The sequence below is a fragment of the Sciurus vulgaris genome (assembly GCF_902686455.1).
Source record: "Sciurus vulgaris genome assembly, chromosome: 5".
Classification (NCBI taxonomy): domain Eukaryota; kingdom Metazoa; phylum Chordata; class Mammalia; order Rodentia; family Sciuridae; genus Sciurus; species Sciurus vulgaris.
The window spans coordinates 84,347,829-84,363,828 of record NC_136465.1 but is presented as its reverse complement, the minus strand read 5'-3'; the positions used below and the strand labels follow the sequence as shown (position 1 = coordinate 84,363,828).

General features: G+C 36.0%; 1 protein-coding gene across 2 annotated transcripts in view; it reads right to left on the bottom strand.

Annotated features, from left to right (window-relative positions):
• Nucleotides 1-16,000, bottom strand: part of PTPRO (protein tyrosine phosphatase receptor type O) — a 223,414-nt gene that overhangs the window by 58,744 nt on the left and 148,670 nt on the right. For both annotated transcript variants that reach the window (XM_079140391.1, XM_079140392.1), the window contains exons 8-12: nucleotides 15,312-15,432; nucleotides 14,284-14,477; nucleotides 13,256-13,367; nucleotides 9,684-9,835; nucleotides 8,478-8,598 (exon numbers count right to left, since the gene is read on the bottom strand). In XM_079140391.1, the coding sequence (XP_078996517.1) occupies nucleotides 8,478-8,598; nucleotides 9,684-9,835; nucleotides 13,256-13,367; nucleotides 14,284-14,477; nucleotides 15,312-15,432 (700 nt within the window). The remainder of the gene's footprint in view (nucleotides 1-8,477; nucleotides 8,599-9,683; nucleotides 9,836-13,255; nucleotides 13,368-14,283; nucleotides 14,478-15,311; nucleotides 15,433-16,000) is intronic.

The window sequence follows — 16,000 nt, the reverse complement described above, 5'->3', positions numbered from 1 at the left end:
GAATGGATAAAGAAAATGTGGTACATATACACAATGGAATATTATTCAGTCTTAAAGAAGAATGAAATTATGGCATTTGCAGGTAAATGGATAGAACTGAAGAATATCATGCTAAGTGAAATAAGCCAATCTCCCAAAACCAAAAGCTAGATGTTTTCTCTGATAAGCAGATGCTGGTCCATAGTGGAGGGTGGTAGGGAAGAATGAAGGAACTTTGGATTATGTTGAGATGAGTGAGGGAAGGGGTGGGTCAGGTGGGTATAGGAAGGATGGTAGATTGAGGCAGATATTATTACCCTATATACACGTATGAAAAATTAAAAAAAATCACTGTCAAAAAATAGTTAATGAAAAAACAAATAGAAGTTAAAAAATTAAAAAAAATTTTTTTTCTGTTCCAGCCATCTTGAGTTTTTCTCTTTGCATTCTCTTTGAGCTCCTTCAAATTAGATGTTTTTGCTCACCACTCCACCAAAATGCCTCTTCTCAAAATCTACAGTGACTTCTAGGTTGGTTGCTCAGATGAGTGTTCAGTTCTGCAGGATGACAAGGTGTTCCCTGCACTCATCAGGCTGCTCCTTTGCTTGGCTCCTATGACATCACACTTTTCTGGGCTGTTTCTCGCTTTACTGGCCAGAAGCAAGGAAAAACTGCTGGTTTTTCCTTGTCACCGTTACTTCTTAAAGTCAAAGTGGCTCAGAGCTTAGTCCATGGATGAAATTCTTTTTTCTTCCTTCATTCCTAACAACCTCCTCAAGTCTGTTTCTTGACCACTCTTAAACTTTATTTCCAGACCTGAAGTCCCCACTGAATCCAAGCTCTTTAATCTAACAGCCTGTTCAGTGCAGTATCTCTTCTGTAATGTTTAATAAACACTTTCAACTGCTGACCCATCAGAAGCTGAACTTAACAATCTTTCCTCCAAATCACCTTGTTTTATAATCTTCAGCTCAATGCATTGTACCTCTGTCATTCCAATTACTTAGATCCCAGGTCTTGGTATCTCCCTAAGCTTTTTTCACTTATTCAGAGACAACATTTAAACTCGTCAGCAGATCCTCTTAGCTCTGCCTTCACAATAAATTTTATATGTGACCACTTTTCATTGCTGTCAGCCCAATGCAAGCAATTTCTTACACAGATAGATATCACTGGTCTCCTGATTTTGAAGAACTGTATAATTTATCATAAGAGCCCAACCTGAATGGGAACACTGTATGACCAAGCTGTACCACTCCTTGGTATTTATCCTAAAGAATTAAAGTCTGCATACTACAGTGCTACATGCATACCCATGTTTATAGCAGTACAATTCACAATAGCCAGATTATGGAACTAGTTTAGGTGTCTAGCAATGAATGACTAGATAAAGAAAATGTGGAATATATGCACAATGGAGTTCTATTCAGACATAAAGAAAAATTAAATGATGTCATTTGAAGGAAAATGGATAGCACTTGAAAGCATTATATTAAGCAAAATAAACCACACTCAAAGTCATGGGTCATGTGTTTTCTCTTATCTATGGAAGTTAGAAAAATGGGGGAAAATGTGGGGAGAATCTCAGGAAAATGTAAGGGAGACTAGTAGAGTAGAGGAAGGGGATTAGAAGGATGGAGTAGGGGAGGGAAAGGAGAGGTACTGGGGAATGGAATTGGCCAAATTGTACTGTTATATTGTGTGCATGTATGAATGTGTAACAACAAATGGTACTGTTAGGCCTAATTATAATGAACTAATAGAAATGTGTCCAACCTGGATCATCTGAGTAATGAAAGGATTTCTAAGAGGATGGATTTTTAGCTTTTTAACTGATCCATAAGAGATGCAAACTTGTACTGCCTAAAGTAACCCAGGTATGTGGTCATCTTACCTAACTGGTCTTGCCCTTAGCCCTGAACAGCCAGTTCCCACCAGAATGGAACCATGAAATGTGTCAGTCATGTGACTCCTCTGTCAACTCATCCGTAGAGCATCCTCTCAGGCAGGAAATTGCTTTTCAATGACCCCACACTGTATGCTCCCTTGTTACCTCTCTGGCCCGGCATCGACCACTTTTCCCTTTGTTCATTCCACTCTAGCCTTCCTGATTATTCTTCGAAATTACCAGGCCCACTGTGCTTCCAAAACTTTTTACCTGTGGCTCCCTCTGCTTACCTGATAGCCTCCTCCTTAACTCTTGAGTTCATCCCCTCACCTTCAGGTTTGGACTCAAACACCACTGTCATAATGACACTCACTGTACCCACAACAAAAATCGCACCCCCCTCAGCACTCACTGCCTTTGCTTCCTTCCAATTCATTTTTTTCCACAACACATCGCTGTTCAACATCCATGTAGCTATATATATCATCTCTTTTTTTTCTACTAGAACAGGCCCAAAATTTTATTTTTGTTCATTTTTGTGTACCCGGCACCTAGAATAGTCTGTGTCACACAGTAAAAGCTGACTAAATGTTTGGTGATTGATAAAATGAATGAATACATGCATTTGTAAAAAGGACATGACTTTATTTTATTGGCTTCTTTCTCACTGACTGGTGTGTGTGTGTGTGTGTGTGTGTGTGTGTGTGTGTGTGTGTGTGTGACTGGTGTGTACATATAATGAGTGTTACAGATATGCACACTTTGTTTTCTTCCATCCGTTCATTTGTCCATTCTTTTTTTTTTTCTCTCTTTGCTATTTGACACCATGTATTCATATTTTCATTTTACTTTTTTTAACATGTTAGTTACACACTAGGAGAGGATTCCATGAAGGGTGGGTAGGGAGTGGTACTTCAGACTTCACTAAGCTATGACTCACACACTTAACTCACTTCTTACTAAAACCAAGGACTGTGTATTCAAGCAACTATTTCCAAAATTGTAAGCTCCATGGCTTCAACAAAATAATAAATGTTCTCATGAGGGAGTGAGACCACAAGTATAACAGGCTGGGCTTTTATAATGTCAAAAGTTACAGTTTATTAAACTGTCCATAATTATTTGCCATCTACTGAAGAAAGAGGACAGGTGATCTAATACTTCCCAAATTCCTAACATCTCAGTGTTTTTCTTTTTTCTTGTCTGTGGCCAAATGATGTTTTAAAGATTTCTAATCTATTCAGAAGTTTTCATGACTGAGATTAAGAAAATCAAGCCAATGTCTTAATGTCAAATTCAAATTCTAAAAAGGGAACAGAAAACCACAGAGAGGGTGTGGGGATCCTCCTCTGTTTGTTATATGTGTTATAAAGAAAATGAAGGTTTTAGAGAAAAACACCCCTATTCAGGAAGACATAAAAAGCAAATGAATAAAAACAACTGATCCTGTGTCCAAACCCAGGCCTGCCGGTAGAGTGGGTCAAGACTCCCTGGGCTCCACTGTGCTCAAAGGAGGGCACCCAGCACCCAGCCATCCCCAAACCCTCTCCAAGGACTGGAGTTACAGGATTCCTGTCCATACTGTATGAACATGTCTGTGGGCAGGATAAAGCAGAAGTTTCACAATGGCGGTGTGCAAATCCTGTCTTTGGGTTTTTTCTTACCTCATTGGCTAATCTTTTCCAGTTTATCTTCGCTGGCTTCTCCTGGGCTGAATCTATACGTGCTTACGTGTTTCTTCTAGGCTATCTACAGGGCTTCTCTTCTCCTCTGTTTCATCTTATTACTTGGTGACCTTATCTAGATGTCCCCCATTGATTTTTTCAGCCCAGAAATTCCCCTCAATTTCCAGACATGTACATCAATAATCTCTTTATTTGACATTTGCTCTTTGATGTCCCACAGTCATCTCATATTTTTATATCCAAAGAAGAATCCTTGATTCTTACTCCAAATTTACTTCTCCTCTATTTTTTCTAGACTTTTCCGTGTCCATGAATTGTACTACCATCCACCCTAGTTGCTCAAGAGCCACGCCCAGGTGTCATTCTCAATTTCTCTTTCTCTCACTTCCCATCTCTAGCCCAATAGAAAGCCCTATGGATGTAACCCTCAAAATAGCCCCACAGTTCTGTCCACTTCTCTTCATCTCCATTATAACCACTTTAGTCAAGGTTTTTAACATTTCTTATTTAATTATTTGGATTAGAATGTTGTTTTTTAAACTAGGACATAGAACCCTTTAATTGGTCCAGCTATTTTATTGTTAACTCTACCATTCTTTCTCCCTCAAGTTGCCTGAGGGATTCTTTTAAAATGTAAGTCAGATGTTTTTAAATCCTCTAAATGTCTCATTGTTCTAAGTGTAAAATTCTACCTCCATGCCTTCAAAGTCCTGTGCAATCTAGTCACTGCCTATTCCCTCTGCCTAGCACACTTCCCCAGCCTTCTGTGGATGATCCTCTTTTGTTATTCAGACCTCAGCTTTAATGACTCTCTCAAAGAAAACTTTAACCACAGAGTGACTGTACTACAGTGCCCTGCTTTAATGCTCTGGGAAGCACTTAATATCATTTTCCCTTCATTAGATCCTAAGTTATTTGTAGACAGAAGGTGAAAGTATGTCTTTGGGTTCCTTGCTACAAGTAGTCTGATTTTTTTCATCAGTGCTTGTAAGGCTTTCAATATGTATTTGTTAGATGAATTAATAAGTGAATATTCTATTAGCACAGAGCTGTCTTATAAGATGTCCAACATTTATTATTCTTGTTTCTTTTCCTTCCTCCCTCAACTCCTTCCTTTTTATAAGAAATATTTTAAATTGTAGATGAACAAAATGCCTTTATTTTATTTATTTATTTTCACGTGGTGCTTAGGATCAAACTCATTGCCTCACATGTGCTAGGCAAGCGCTCTGCCACTGAGCCACAACCCCGTCCTCCTTTTTTTTTTTTTTAAGGTTGGAAAACTGATTCTCTGATATAAACTGACTGAATCCTCCTAAATTTGGCCCAAAGTTCTAGGTAGATTCACCAAGACTTGGAGATATGACTGGTTATATTGGTTGAAAACATAGTCATATGCAGACCACTGGTTTCTTACAACATGACAGGTCTTAGGTACAGATTTGATTGCCATTTGTATTGACTTACAAGGGGATTGGTCATCACTACCACCATGGCACCATGAAACTTCAGGCACCCTGAAATTCCCAGGGGAGGATTGGGTCAACATTTTGTAGGCAGTACCACTGATGATGTGTGTCTTCTTGTGGATGTTTGCTATTGACATAATAATTGAAAACTCTTGGCAGTTGTTTTGAGAAAGGGCTCTTTACCTTTGCACATGTCATCTTGGATTAACTTATACTGTACTTATCAGTAGTTTAATTTCTGTCCACAGAGGTAAATTCTGCCTTCCATAATAGACTTAGCCTTTTCAAAGAGACCTCTGTTAGAGAAGCTAGACTGCAGGTTAATCCAACTAGTTTTGGTTCACACTTTAACAATACCATTCTGATTCAAATCAAAATCGGTGTGTCAAAATTGTATTTTCCTGTGAAAGAATTAATATGACTTTTATGCACACCAAAATGAACACTGGAAAGAAACTTAATGAAGTTTTGTGAAGCAAAAACAAAACAAAACAAAACAAAAAAAACTTCAGTTATTTTAAAAGCAAAATACTATTTCACTTCTATGAAAGATGCAATTGTTTTGGTTAAATGTTAGCTACAATACTATTTTCAAACTTGAGGTCTACTATTTCAATTCAGTTCAACAATACCTATTGAGCAGCTACAGGTGGCAAGGCTATAGAAAATTGGGAGAACCAATAAAACATGATTAAGGATAGAAAATAGATGTTTTGTAAAAAGGATTAAAAAGTTTATTTAGTTTTCAGGAAAAAAGGGGTATATTATATAGAGATTGTCTTTCAGTGAAGAACAAGATAAAGACAATATTCCATCTGATATTAAGTTATTAATAAAGAAAAGCTTATTGATTCAGTAGAAATAATTTATCTTTGAAATTGCCTTTCCCTCTCAAAAAGTTTAAAGGAACTTTACCAAGTGGCTTAGATAGTCGTATGTATCAGGGAAGCATGGAGGCTCAAGACCTCATGATGTTTGAGAAAGTGTCATGGTCTTCAACTTACACTCCCATGTAGACATAATTGTACCAGTTCACAATTTCTTCCCATATTCTTGGGGCTTCATAAGTCATCTATAATGTCACAATGTCATCAAAATGACAGTGAAGCATGTAGTAAGCCCAGTGAAAATGCTACTTTGGTAAGAACACTTCTGAATTTACACTGTGAAAGGAGTCTGATAATCCAAATGAGTTGGAGAAAGCAGCCAGAACCCCAAACACACTCACAGCTACATGTAATAATAATGCTTGGGAAAAGAAAGATAAACCGGGGACATGAGTGAAATCTTCAAGTAATTCTGGTTACCTGGAAATGAGTTTTGAACTGACCTTTGAATTCATGGAGGACACACTCAGAAATAATGATGGAAATTGATAGGAAAGTAAGTGGTTTTCTTAAAAAGAAGATGATGCTGTGTTGGGAGGTGGTATTCTCTGTATTCCTACAATTCAAACTTGGACCATCAGGAAGAACAACAGACTACCAGTGTGCACACAAGATTGAACTGTACTCCATTCTCAACGTGAGAAGCACTGCCCCCTTGAGTGTGTTTGGAAACCTGCAGGAATGTTTTCTGTAGTCAGTATACAGGGAATTGACAAAGACTGCTTGTCCTACAATGATCAAGAGCATTTCAGGCAAAAAACTACCCCATGTCCCATATGCCACATAATTCAGAATGTCACACAAGAATAATCTACCATAAAAATAAGTTTCATGTACTTTGCTGCAATGATACTGAAAGTTTTTCAAAGAATTAAGTAACATAATTAAGAAGAAAGTTGTCATGGAGATATTTGAATGGATTAGGAAGATACCATTTAAAAATTGCTCAATAATGTACATTTTTCTGCCCATAGTCTTTTCAAAACATCACGTATTTCCAACTACATGGTGCATAATTCTAAAGGGTTTAGTTCAAGAATTTAGTTTTCATTACATCAAGTATGAGTTAAAAAGATCCAAGACTCAGTGTCCTATGCCTTTAGTTGCAGAGATATGTACCTATTGAGTAAACAAAAGAAAGCTTTTGTTTTGTTTTGCTTGAGATTTTCTTAAAGCACCTCATAGACACAATGCTACTCATGATATTTATTCTACAAATAAAACACTCCAGGGTAATTCCTTACTCATAGCTGTACACATGAACATATGAGATAACAAACATGAATCAGATACATATTATAAATGAACAGACACCTGAAACACTGATGTCAGTAAATTGCATCATCATTTGGAAAATAGTTTTGCTATTGTCATTCCACATATTTTGAGATATAAAAGTGATAGAGATCTCTGTGGTAAGCATTAGCTATTGATATTATGCATTCACCTTTGAGTTGTTACTCTTACACTGGTACTGTCTACCACACGACTTTTTGCCAATCCATTCTCCATTTCCTGCTGTCAATTATAGGATCAGAAACTAAATATATATGTTAATATACAATAACCATTATTTAACTTTCCTCTATCCTTCCTACCCTTCCTAGTTTCTAGTAATCTCTATTCTACTCTAGAAGATACATGTTTGGTTACATGGTGTCACTTCCAAGTTGTATGTCATAATATAAAGAATTATTTTGACATTACTGCATAATAGGTTTCAGCTCTTTTGCAGGAATATCCTACTTTCCTCATCTCCCCTCACCCACAGTCTATTGCTTTCCTTAGCATATTATTTCCACATTAAGGTCATCTACCTCTTTGTCTCATTATATGCAAATACTTCTAGTTTCTTCTAACATATTCTAACTCTAGTTTTATTCCTGGGCACATTTGTATCTGGGCTTTCTTAGCTATTATTAATTAATTTACCTTCACTTGTTCATTCCATAATTTAAAAATATTCTTTATATGCAGGACTACTTGATCTTTTCAATTCTTGCAAACCTAAACTTGCTCATTCGAGCTATGTGTGGGAATTAGGCAATTTCATTGTCTTTCAGAGTAGTTGTGTCTGAACACATAGGGAATCTATATTATTTTGTTATAAATACTTTTATTTCATGTTGATTTTATATTCAAGTTATGAAATTATAACAACTTTTAAAAAGCTAGTATGTGGGTTATTTTAGCTATGAATATTTATTGAAGATAATAAAGAAGGCATTCTATACTATTTAAATGAAAAGGGGATATTTTCTGACAGTTAAAAACACTACACTAGATATTCTCTAAGATTCTTCCATCTTTAAAACTAACCTTATTAATTCATGGTTATTAAGAGTGGTAAATACCCCTGTCTCCCAGAACAGTATACATTCTACTCACAAAAACTTATTTTAACTTGACTGTATCTTTGGGTATTATAAATGTCTACCTTCTGCTTACAAGAGAGAATTAGTGGTTTTCTGTTGTTATTTCATTGAGTCAAGGAGCCCACACAGAATTAAGGGATCAAGTACCAGTTCTCCCAGCAAGATAGTTTCTGCACCCACCCAGGTACTCCTACCTAGCTTGACAAGGCGGAGTGTGGAGGTGTTGCTTCCTCTTTCAGTGCAAGCGGTTACTGAGAGGTTGTAGATGTCTCCAGGAGGCAAGCTGAGAATCGCAGTCATGACATTTCGTGTCACCTGCAAGAATATCAAAATCCAGGGCTTAAACTTCTACTGAATGAACCGGCACACCACCCAATACAACTACAGAGCTATAATGTACATTCCTTCTCTGTTCTGTGCTATGATCTACAATTGATTATGTTATAGATAAGTTATATTCTCTGAAAATTATATAAATTCCTCATTTGGGTCAAATGCAAGGAGACTTAAACATGCACATACATACCAGATAAAACAATTTCATAATTCATTCCCTTGTTTGGAATAGATATTGCTCTAATATTTTCCCACATTGGTCACAGCAGATTTTAGAAAAGACTTTGTTGAATTGTTACCAATATACACATTCTGAAAGGTTCAGAAGAAACCTAGCTGTGTCTGTAGACAGCTTCCTACCTACAGGCTACATTTCCCATCTTTTCTTGCAGCTGGGGGGACCATGTGATCTTGCAAGTAATGAGCTAAGTTCATATCCTGTAAGTGCTAGGCCTCCATGCTCTCTCTTGCCTTCTCCCTGCAGGCTGCAGGCTAGATATAATGATGATGAACTTCCCTGTGCAAATGACAACTCCACATAGTGGCAGATGGAGCAACAAAATAGAAAGGACCTAGGTGACCAATATGGCAGAAGCGAATGGATCCTGGGCTATCATAAAAATGACATAAACTTGTATCTTGTTTGTTTGTTTTTATTACAGTATTTTAGTCTGTATCCTAATTAACAATGTTAAAAAACTAATAAAGTGAAGAAATCAATATCCCCAAAGTATCCAAATATTTAGGAGTTGGTGATTTATGGAGAAAATATTTGAATATGGTAATTGTCATTTTCTTGAAAATGTTTGGCATCCTAAAAAAAGATCTCAAATCATAACTCTAAATATAAATTAAACCAATAGTTATTTCAGCTATTACAGTTCACTGTTAGAGATTAAAAGATAAGTTCTATACAAGGAAGAATTTAATTCTAGGTTGCTGTTCTATTTCCTGAGCCCAAACAGTGGCAGTTGGTATACAAACATATGTTTGTCTATATAAATGTTTGCTTAATGGGTTTCAATAATTCATGCTACTAAATGTTGCGATTCAAAGAAACATACGCTCTTTTTAATTTTCTTCTTTCCTTCTGCAACAACCATCCAGTGCAGCATTCTGGAATGGGACAGGTCAGTTGCGTCATCCCCGTATGTCCAGCTGATAGATAACAGACTATTGAGATATTCCACAGAAGTGATTTCTGGAGCCACTGGGGCTATGAAGGAGGAAAGAGATACAATTTAGTACAAAGGACTAATAACGTACTTATCAGGAGAGGATGAAATCTCACATAGAAACATTTTAGGGAATTAAAGCTAACATCACATGATGGCCCTGGGGGACTCCCTGGATCTCTCAGAAACAGCGAAGGCTGGGTACAAGTTGGGCTTTTGTTTCATGGAACTCCATCTTGTATATCTCAACATAAGACAGCCAGATCCATCATGTGCCTCAAGTCGTTCATATAATTCAGTTACAGGGTTCCTAAAATGTTTTCTTGCTTGGATATGCTTGTTTCAGTCTATTAGTAGCATTGGTGATGTTATTAACCAAGCAGTATTGGAAAACTTGGGGTCCTGTAGTATTAACTCTCTTCCATTGTGGTACAGCGAAGGTGTTTATGGGAATAAGGAGCAGAAGGAGAGAAAGGTGAAGAACAGAATAAAGTAGCACTCTAAGTAGGGTAGAAGGCAAATGTTATTTCCATAAGATAACAAGACAGTGTCATTGACAATATTCAGTCCTATGGTTTGAGAAGTTTTGTCCAAATTAAGTAGTAAAGGAGAAGGAATAGATTTTTTTTTATCATGCCACAAAACAATTCTAACACTGAGTTTATTTATTTTATATCCTAACACAGTTAAATTTTTTAAAAAAATTGCTAATTAGGAGGAGAGTTCATCACAAGCTTTATAAAATACGAGCTCTGAAAGCATATTTTAATTTTTTTAAATGAACCTGGTAATTCTAAAGATTTTTAAGAAACAAATTAAACTTCTCCATGAAAGCTGTATTCAGTATTCCATTCTGAAATGCAGCACAAAGCTAACAAAAATGGGAGGAACATTTATATAAATCATTAAGATTTCTCTTCTTTATGCTGCTAGTACTCATAACAAACATTTATAACTGATTACTGTTTCAAAAACAATTATTCACTGAAAAATTAAACCTGTATATAAAATAAAAAACACATTTCTGTCTCAAAGGCAATAGGAATAGCATTTCTAGCTTATTTTACAATATAATCTTGAAATATCAACAATGCCCCAAACCTTATTTCAGAATATTCTAATGTAGGAAAATAACTGTGGTTTCTAATAACTTTTTAAGATATTCCAGGGTATTTTTATCACATTCAAACACCTATACACATATTTCTTCAAAGGATATTTTCTTATGTTCTAATTTTAGTGAGGACAGAACTCTTTTTAAAATTACAAACCCAGCAGTGCATGGCAAACAACAAACACAAGGTCTTCAGATTTTTGTACTCCATGTTGTTGCTTCAAAATTCAGCATAGTGCTAAAAGACCACCAGATGTCACTATTTGTTTAGTAATCATTATTTGATATCTAAGCACAATTAACTGTGGACTTGGTTTGCAAAGTTGCCTAACAAAGATAATAGAATTGAGGTCCTAATTAGTAACAATTAATTCAAATATTTTATTCTTATTTCCTTTTATATCAATTTGGCAATTAGATTAAATTTCAAAGGGAAATATTATAGGGAAATTAAATTAAATTTCATAGGGAAATAAAGTATGAAAAACTCATTTATTTTAAATAAGATCCTTATTTGAAATAATGTAAGAAAGGCAGAAAAAAGAATATAATTTCCACTGCTTTAAAAAATAAGTATAAAATATATTTAATAGTGATTTATATTTAATTTTGACATTATGCTGTGAAGTATTATATTTATGGATAAGAGAATTGAGACCATCTGTGTCAATATGCCTAGATAATACTTTAGACCACTGCGTTGCTTATCCCAGAAAAAGATAAGAGATTTCTAAAGATCAGTGTGCTGGGGACTGTTGACCACTCATCAAGGCAAATAATTCATTTATTAACCACCTTTTTTAAAATTCAGACTTGCTATGTGCACCTCAACTGTTATCAATCTACCCCAGCTCAGTCAGTTCTCCACTTTAAAAGGCACACCTTGAACCACTCAGTCAGAACAGTGACTCCTACGATATTTTGTTTCTGATGTCCCTCTCTGAGACACAGCAAAGAATTTGTTAAGGTGGTATTCAGATACACAAAAGTTTTGCTGTAAAAACCAAATGTCATGCAATATTTTAGAAAGTTATACCAATAAAAAAACAGGAGGTCAGTATCATTAAGTTCAAACTCTGTCTCTGGAAGTGAGCAGACCCTGGTTCAGATGCTATTTTTCAGATAACTGTTCTGCCCCAGAGGAAACAGTATTCTCTGAAAGCTAATATCAAGAAAGTTGAATTCTAAGAATTATTGATACAGTGAAGTTTAAAGTATGTGATTATGCATTCAAGACGTTAATGCAATGATTTTCCAAGGATTAGCATTTTCTCCTTTTTTTGTGTTTTTTTCACTTACATACTCTAATATTACTATTAATATCTGAAAAAAGTATACTTTGGATATTGATTTGTAAAGAAAAGTAACATATCGTGTAAGTTAATTGTGTAAGAATTCACATCTGATTGATTTCTTTCTACTCGTTTCATTAATAAGTTTGAACAGAGGAAAGCTAGATGTCCAGTGAGGAAAGGATTTTGCCAAAGTTATTGGTCATCTAATAATTCTCATCAATAATTGTCTCAGTACAACTCCATACAACAAGTACAGTATATTGTCCAAAAAAAAAAAAAAAAAAAACAAGTTCCTGAAAACTTAGTTCAAACAACATTAGTGTTTTTTTGAGGCGTTTCTACTTTTCACTGTTTTCTCTGACTGTTGATGATACAGTTACATCATATAAGTTCCTCAAAGATCTAAGATTGGTAGAATTTTTAAGTACCTAAACTTTGTGCAATTTATTTTGCTAGGTAACATAATCAGCAGAGAAGTAATAAGAGATAATAATAATAGATAATTGATGCACATTAAAAACCCTGAAGCTTAGAATAGTTAACTTGCTCCAGTTCACATGTGATATGAGCCTCATTCAAATCCAGGGAGATCTCTCTTCAAAGCTTACTTTAAACTCCTGCAATGGACTCCACCACAACCAGCGTGTGACTTTAAAACTGGCTTAATTAGTAAGGAAATTGATGCTCCCTAACAAATATATTCATTGCATGGGTAAGATCAATTGAGTGTGCTTTGTGAAGCCGAAGGCTCTGCCTGCTACATCACTGTTCTAATCAATCCCAACTGGGAAGCACTTGTCAAGGGCAATGACTCAGAGCAAAAATAAGTCAAGGGGAACAACTAAGAGTAAAAATGATGTCTTTTTTTTTTTTTTTTAAAGGTTATCAATTCAACAAATAACAAATGATCAGAATCAAGTATATCATCTCCCATGAAATTGATGCTTATTCAGTGCAGGGTGGATGACTGGGCCTTTCTGGAGATGTGACCCCTTAGTATCTGCTTAAAATAAGGTTCTCTGTCATGGAACCATCTCCCACACCGTGCTTACCTGTTATGAAGCTTATGGTGGAACTGTCACAACAGCTCAGTTCTGGCTCTCCCCACGTCACCATGGTTACTCGAAAGTTGTAGTACCATGCTGGCAACAGATTAGCTATTCTCTGAATGGGGCAAAAAAGCAAGGAGACAAAAGACTAAGAGGAAAGTAATATTTTTGGAGCAGATGTATTTTAATTAGGTCATAATAAAACAAAGTTATTTTCCTTTTTTTGTGTCTTGTATTTGTAATTCTTAAATGAAGTAAGCCATAATAAAATAAAAAAAACACTAATATAATTTTTAAAAGATGATTCAATGATACAGAAACAAATATTTCCAATTCTGGTTTCAGTATGAAATTTTCTAAATTATATTACACAACGAAATAGCACTTGTTTGTAAGTGACTGTACATGTACTTCTCCCTATTTATTAGACAAGTGACCTCTCACAAGTCTGTATTCTTTCAGCATGAGCCAGAGTCTTGTTGGGTAGTAACTACCTCAGACCTTACTGGGTAGAGGGCAATTGTGTACTTCATGCATAATCTGTAGATAACCTACACTTTAAAAAATTATTTTGTCTCAGAGAAAATCATTAGTCATTTCATAAAAACCATTCTGCAATGGTTCAGTACTATAGGTGTTTAACCAATTTGTGGATTCCAGAGAGAGTCATCACTAGAAGTAAACAGGGTCAAATAACTATTGAAGGCCTGAGGGAAACCTTTTATATTTTCCTCCTTAGGAAGCACAATAAGCACTTTCTAAATCTATTCTGCTTTGAGCAAATGCAATAAAAAAGTGTCCATTGATAAATTAATTCAATTAGGGGTGAAAGATAGTTTCACAAAATTCTCTCTCTCAAAAACAAAAATAGAACCCCAAACACCCCAAACCCTAAAAGCAAAAATAACTAAAAGCCTTGAAAGTAGCAAACTACCTCTGTATGTTTACAAAGTGATCTGATTTACAAATCACTTCTTTCTGACACATCTGTCGACCTAGGGAAGTGTGACAGCTGGTTAAGGGGCGATTACCACAGATGCAGTTAGGGAGACTGTCGCTGCTATTTCATAGTAGGTTGTCCACTCTGAGGTCATTGTTGCAGGGTTGAAATAAAACATCTCAACCACGTATTTTCTGAACACTCCTAAGTAAGGTCTGGTCCAGCTCAGGACCACTGCCGTCGGGCCCAAGGGATAGAGCATTAAATCCTTTATTCCAGTGGGAACTAAAAAGAAGAGGGCAAGGAGTAAGGAAAGAAAGCCCAGAAGAAATGTTTAATATCTCAACAGTGGCTTCAAATTCTACTTAAAAATCAGGCTTTTACCCTTCTGATAAAATCATCGAAAACCAAAGTAAATACATTTGCATCTGATTTTTTCCCCCTAAGTAGTAAATGCTAAGGATGGACTAAGTATTCGGTTCTAGTTATTCATTACCATCAGTCCTGTGCATTAGCTGGTGCCATATTTCTGGGATCAATCAACTATGGATTGAAAACATTCTCCACCCAAATTTGTCTGTGTAGAACATAACTTTTTTTTCTTGTTTGCAGTCCCTAAATAATGTAGTATAACAACTCTTTACACAGCATTTTTATCGCATTGAGTATTATAAGTAATCTAGAGATGGTTTAAGGTGTGTGTGGGGACGTGTGTAAGTTATATGAAAATACTATGTCATTTTATGTGAGGGAAGTGAGGATCAGAGGATTTTGGTATCTGTGTAAGTGTGTGTGCAGGGGCTGGGGAGATAGCTCAGTTGGTAGAGTGCTTGCCTCACAAGCATGTGGCCCTGGGTTCTATCCCCAGCACGGCAAAAAAAAAAAAAAAAAAAAAAAAAAAAAAAAAAAAAAAAAGTGTGTGTGCATGGAAGATGGTGGGGAGGTCCTGGCAGCAATCCCTCATGGATAGGAGACTACTACTATACCCCGAAAGTAGACTATTGGGTGAACTAGGATAGGTGTTCATATGCAATGATAGTGATTTCAAGCTTGCACATTGCACCCCTCCAAACAATAGTCTGAGAAAGATAAGTCGCTATTCTTGTGGCTAGGACTTACCAATGGCAAATGTCACAGGATCTGAAGGTGGTCCAATCAAAGGGCCTTTCCTTAGGTACATCACAACCTGGTACTGGGCACCAGGAACCAGATTTTCAATAATAGGTTTGCTTGAGTTCACCTTTAAACCAAATACCCAATAAGATTTATTTAGAAGTGGATTTGCAAAAGCTGAAGTATTCAGGGACTCTGAGGAACCACAGTGACTGAAATCCAGAAGCCTTTACTTATACTAGGAAAGGTCAGATTTCAAAATTAGGATGATTTATAGTTTATGTGAACCCTGAAGGGAACCCAGAAGATTCCAATTCTATGACTGGATTTAATAAGCCCTATGAACTGCTTCATATGCATCAATGTCAATTGTAGCTCCACACACTAGAGACACATCAGCCTCTAACCATAATCAAATCAGCAATACCATAAGGAGAGTCTGACATGCTAAATTGTAGTGTCAGCTGATTACATGCGGAGATTGGTGCAGAAATATCTTTTAGTCTCTCGTCACTTAGAAGCACATAATATCTAATTATAAAGATGGAAATGACCTCAGAGATTATCTAGTTCAAATCTGTCATTTAACAGATTGAGAAAGTAAAGCCAGAGAATGACCACATTCACATACTGAGACTCACTGTTGGCACTAGAAGCTTAGTGTTGGGACCTCTGATCTACATCACAGGCAAGTC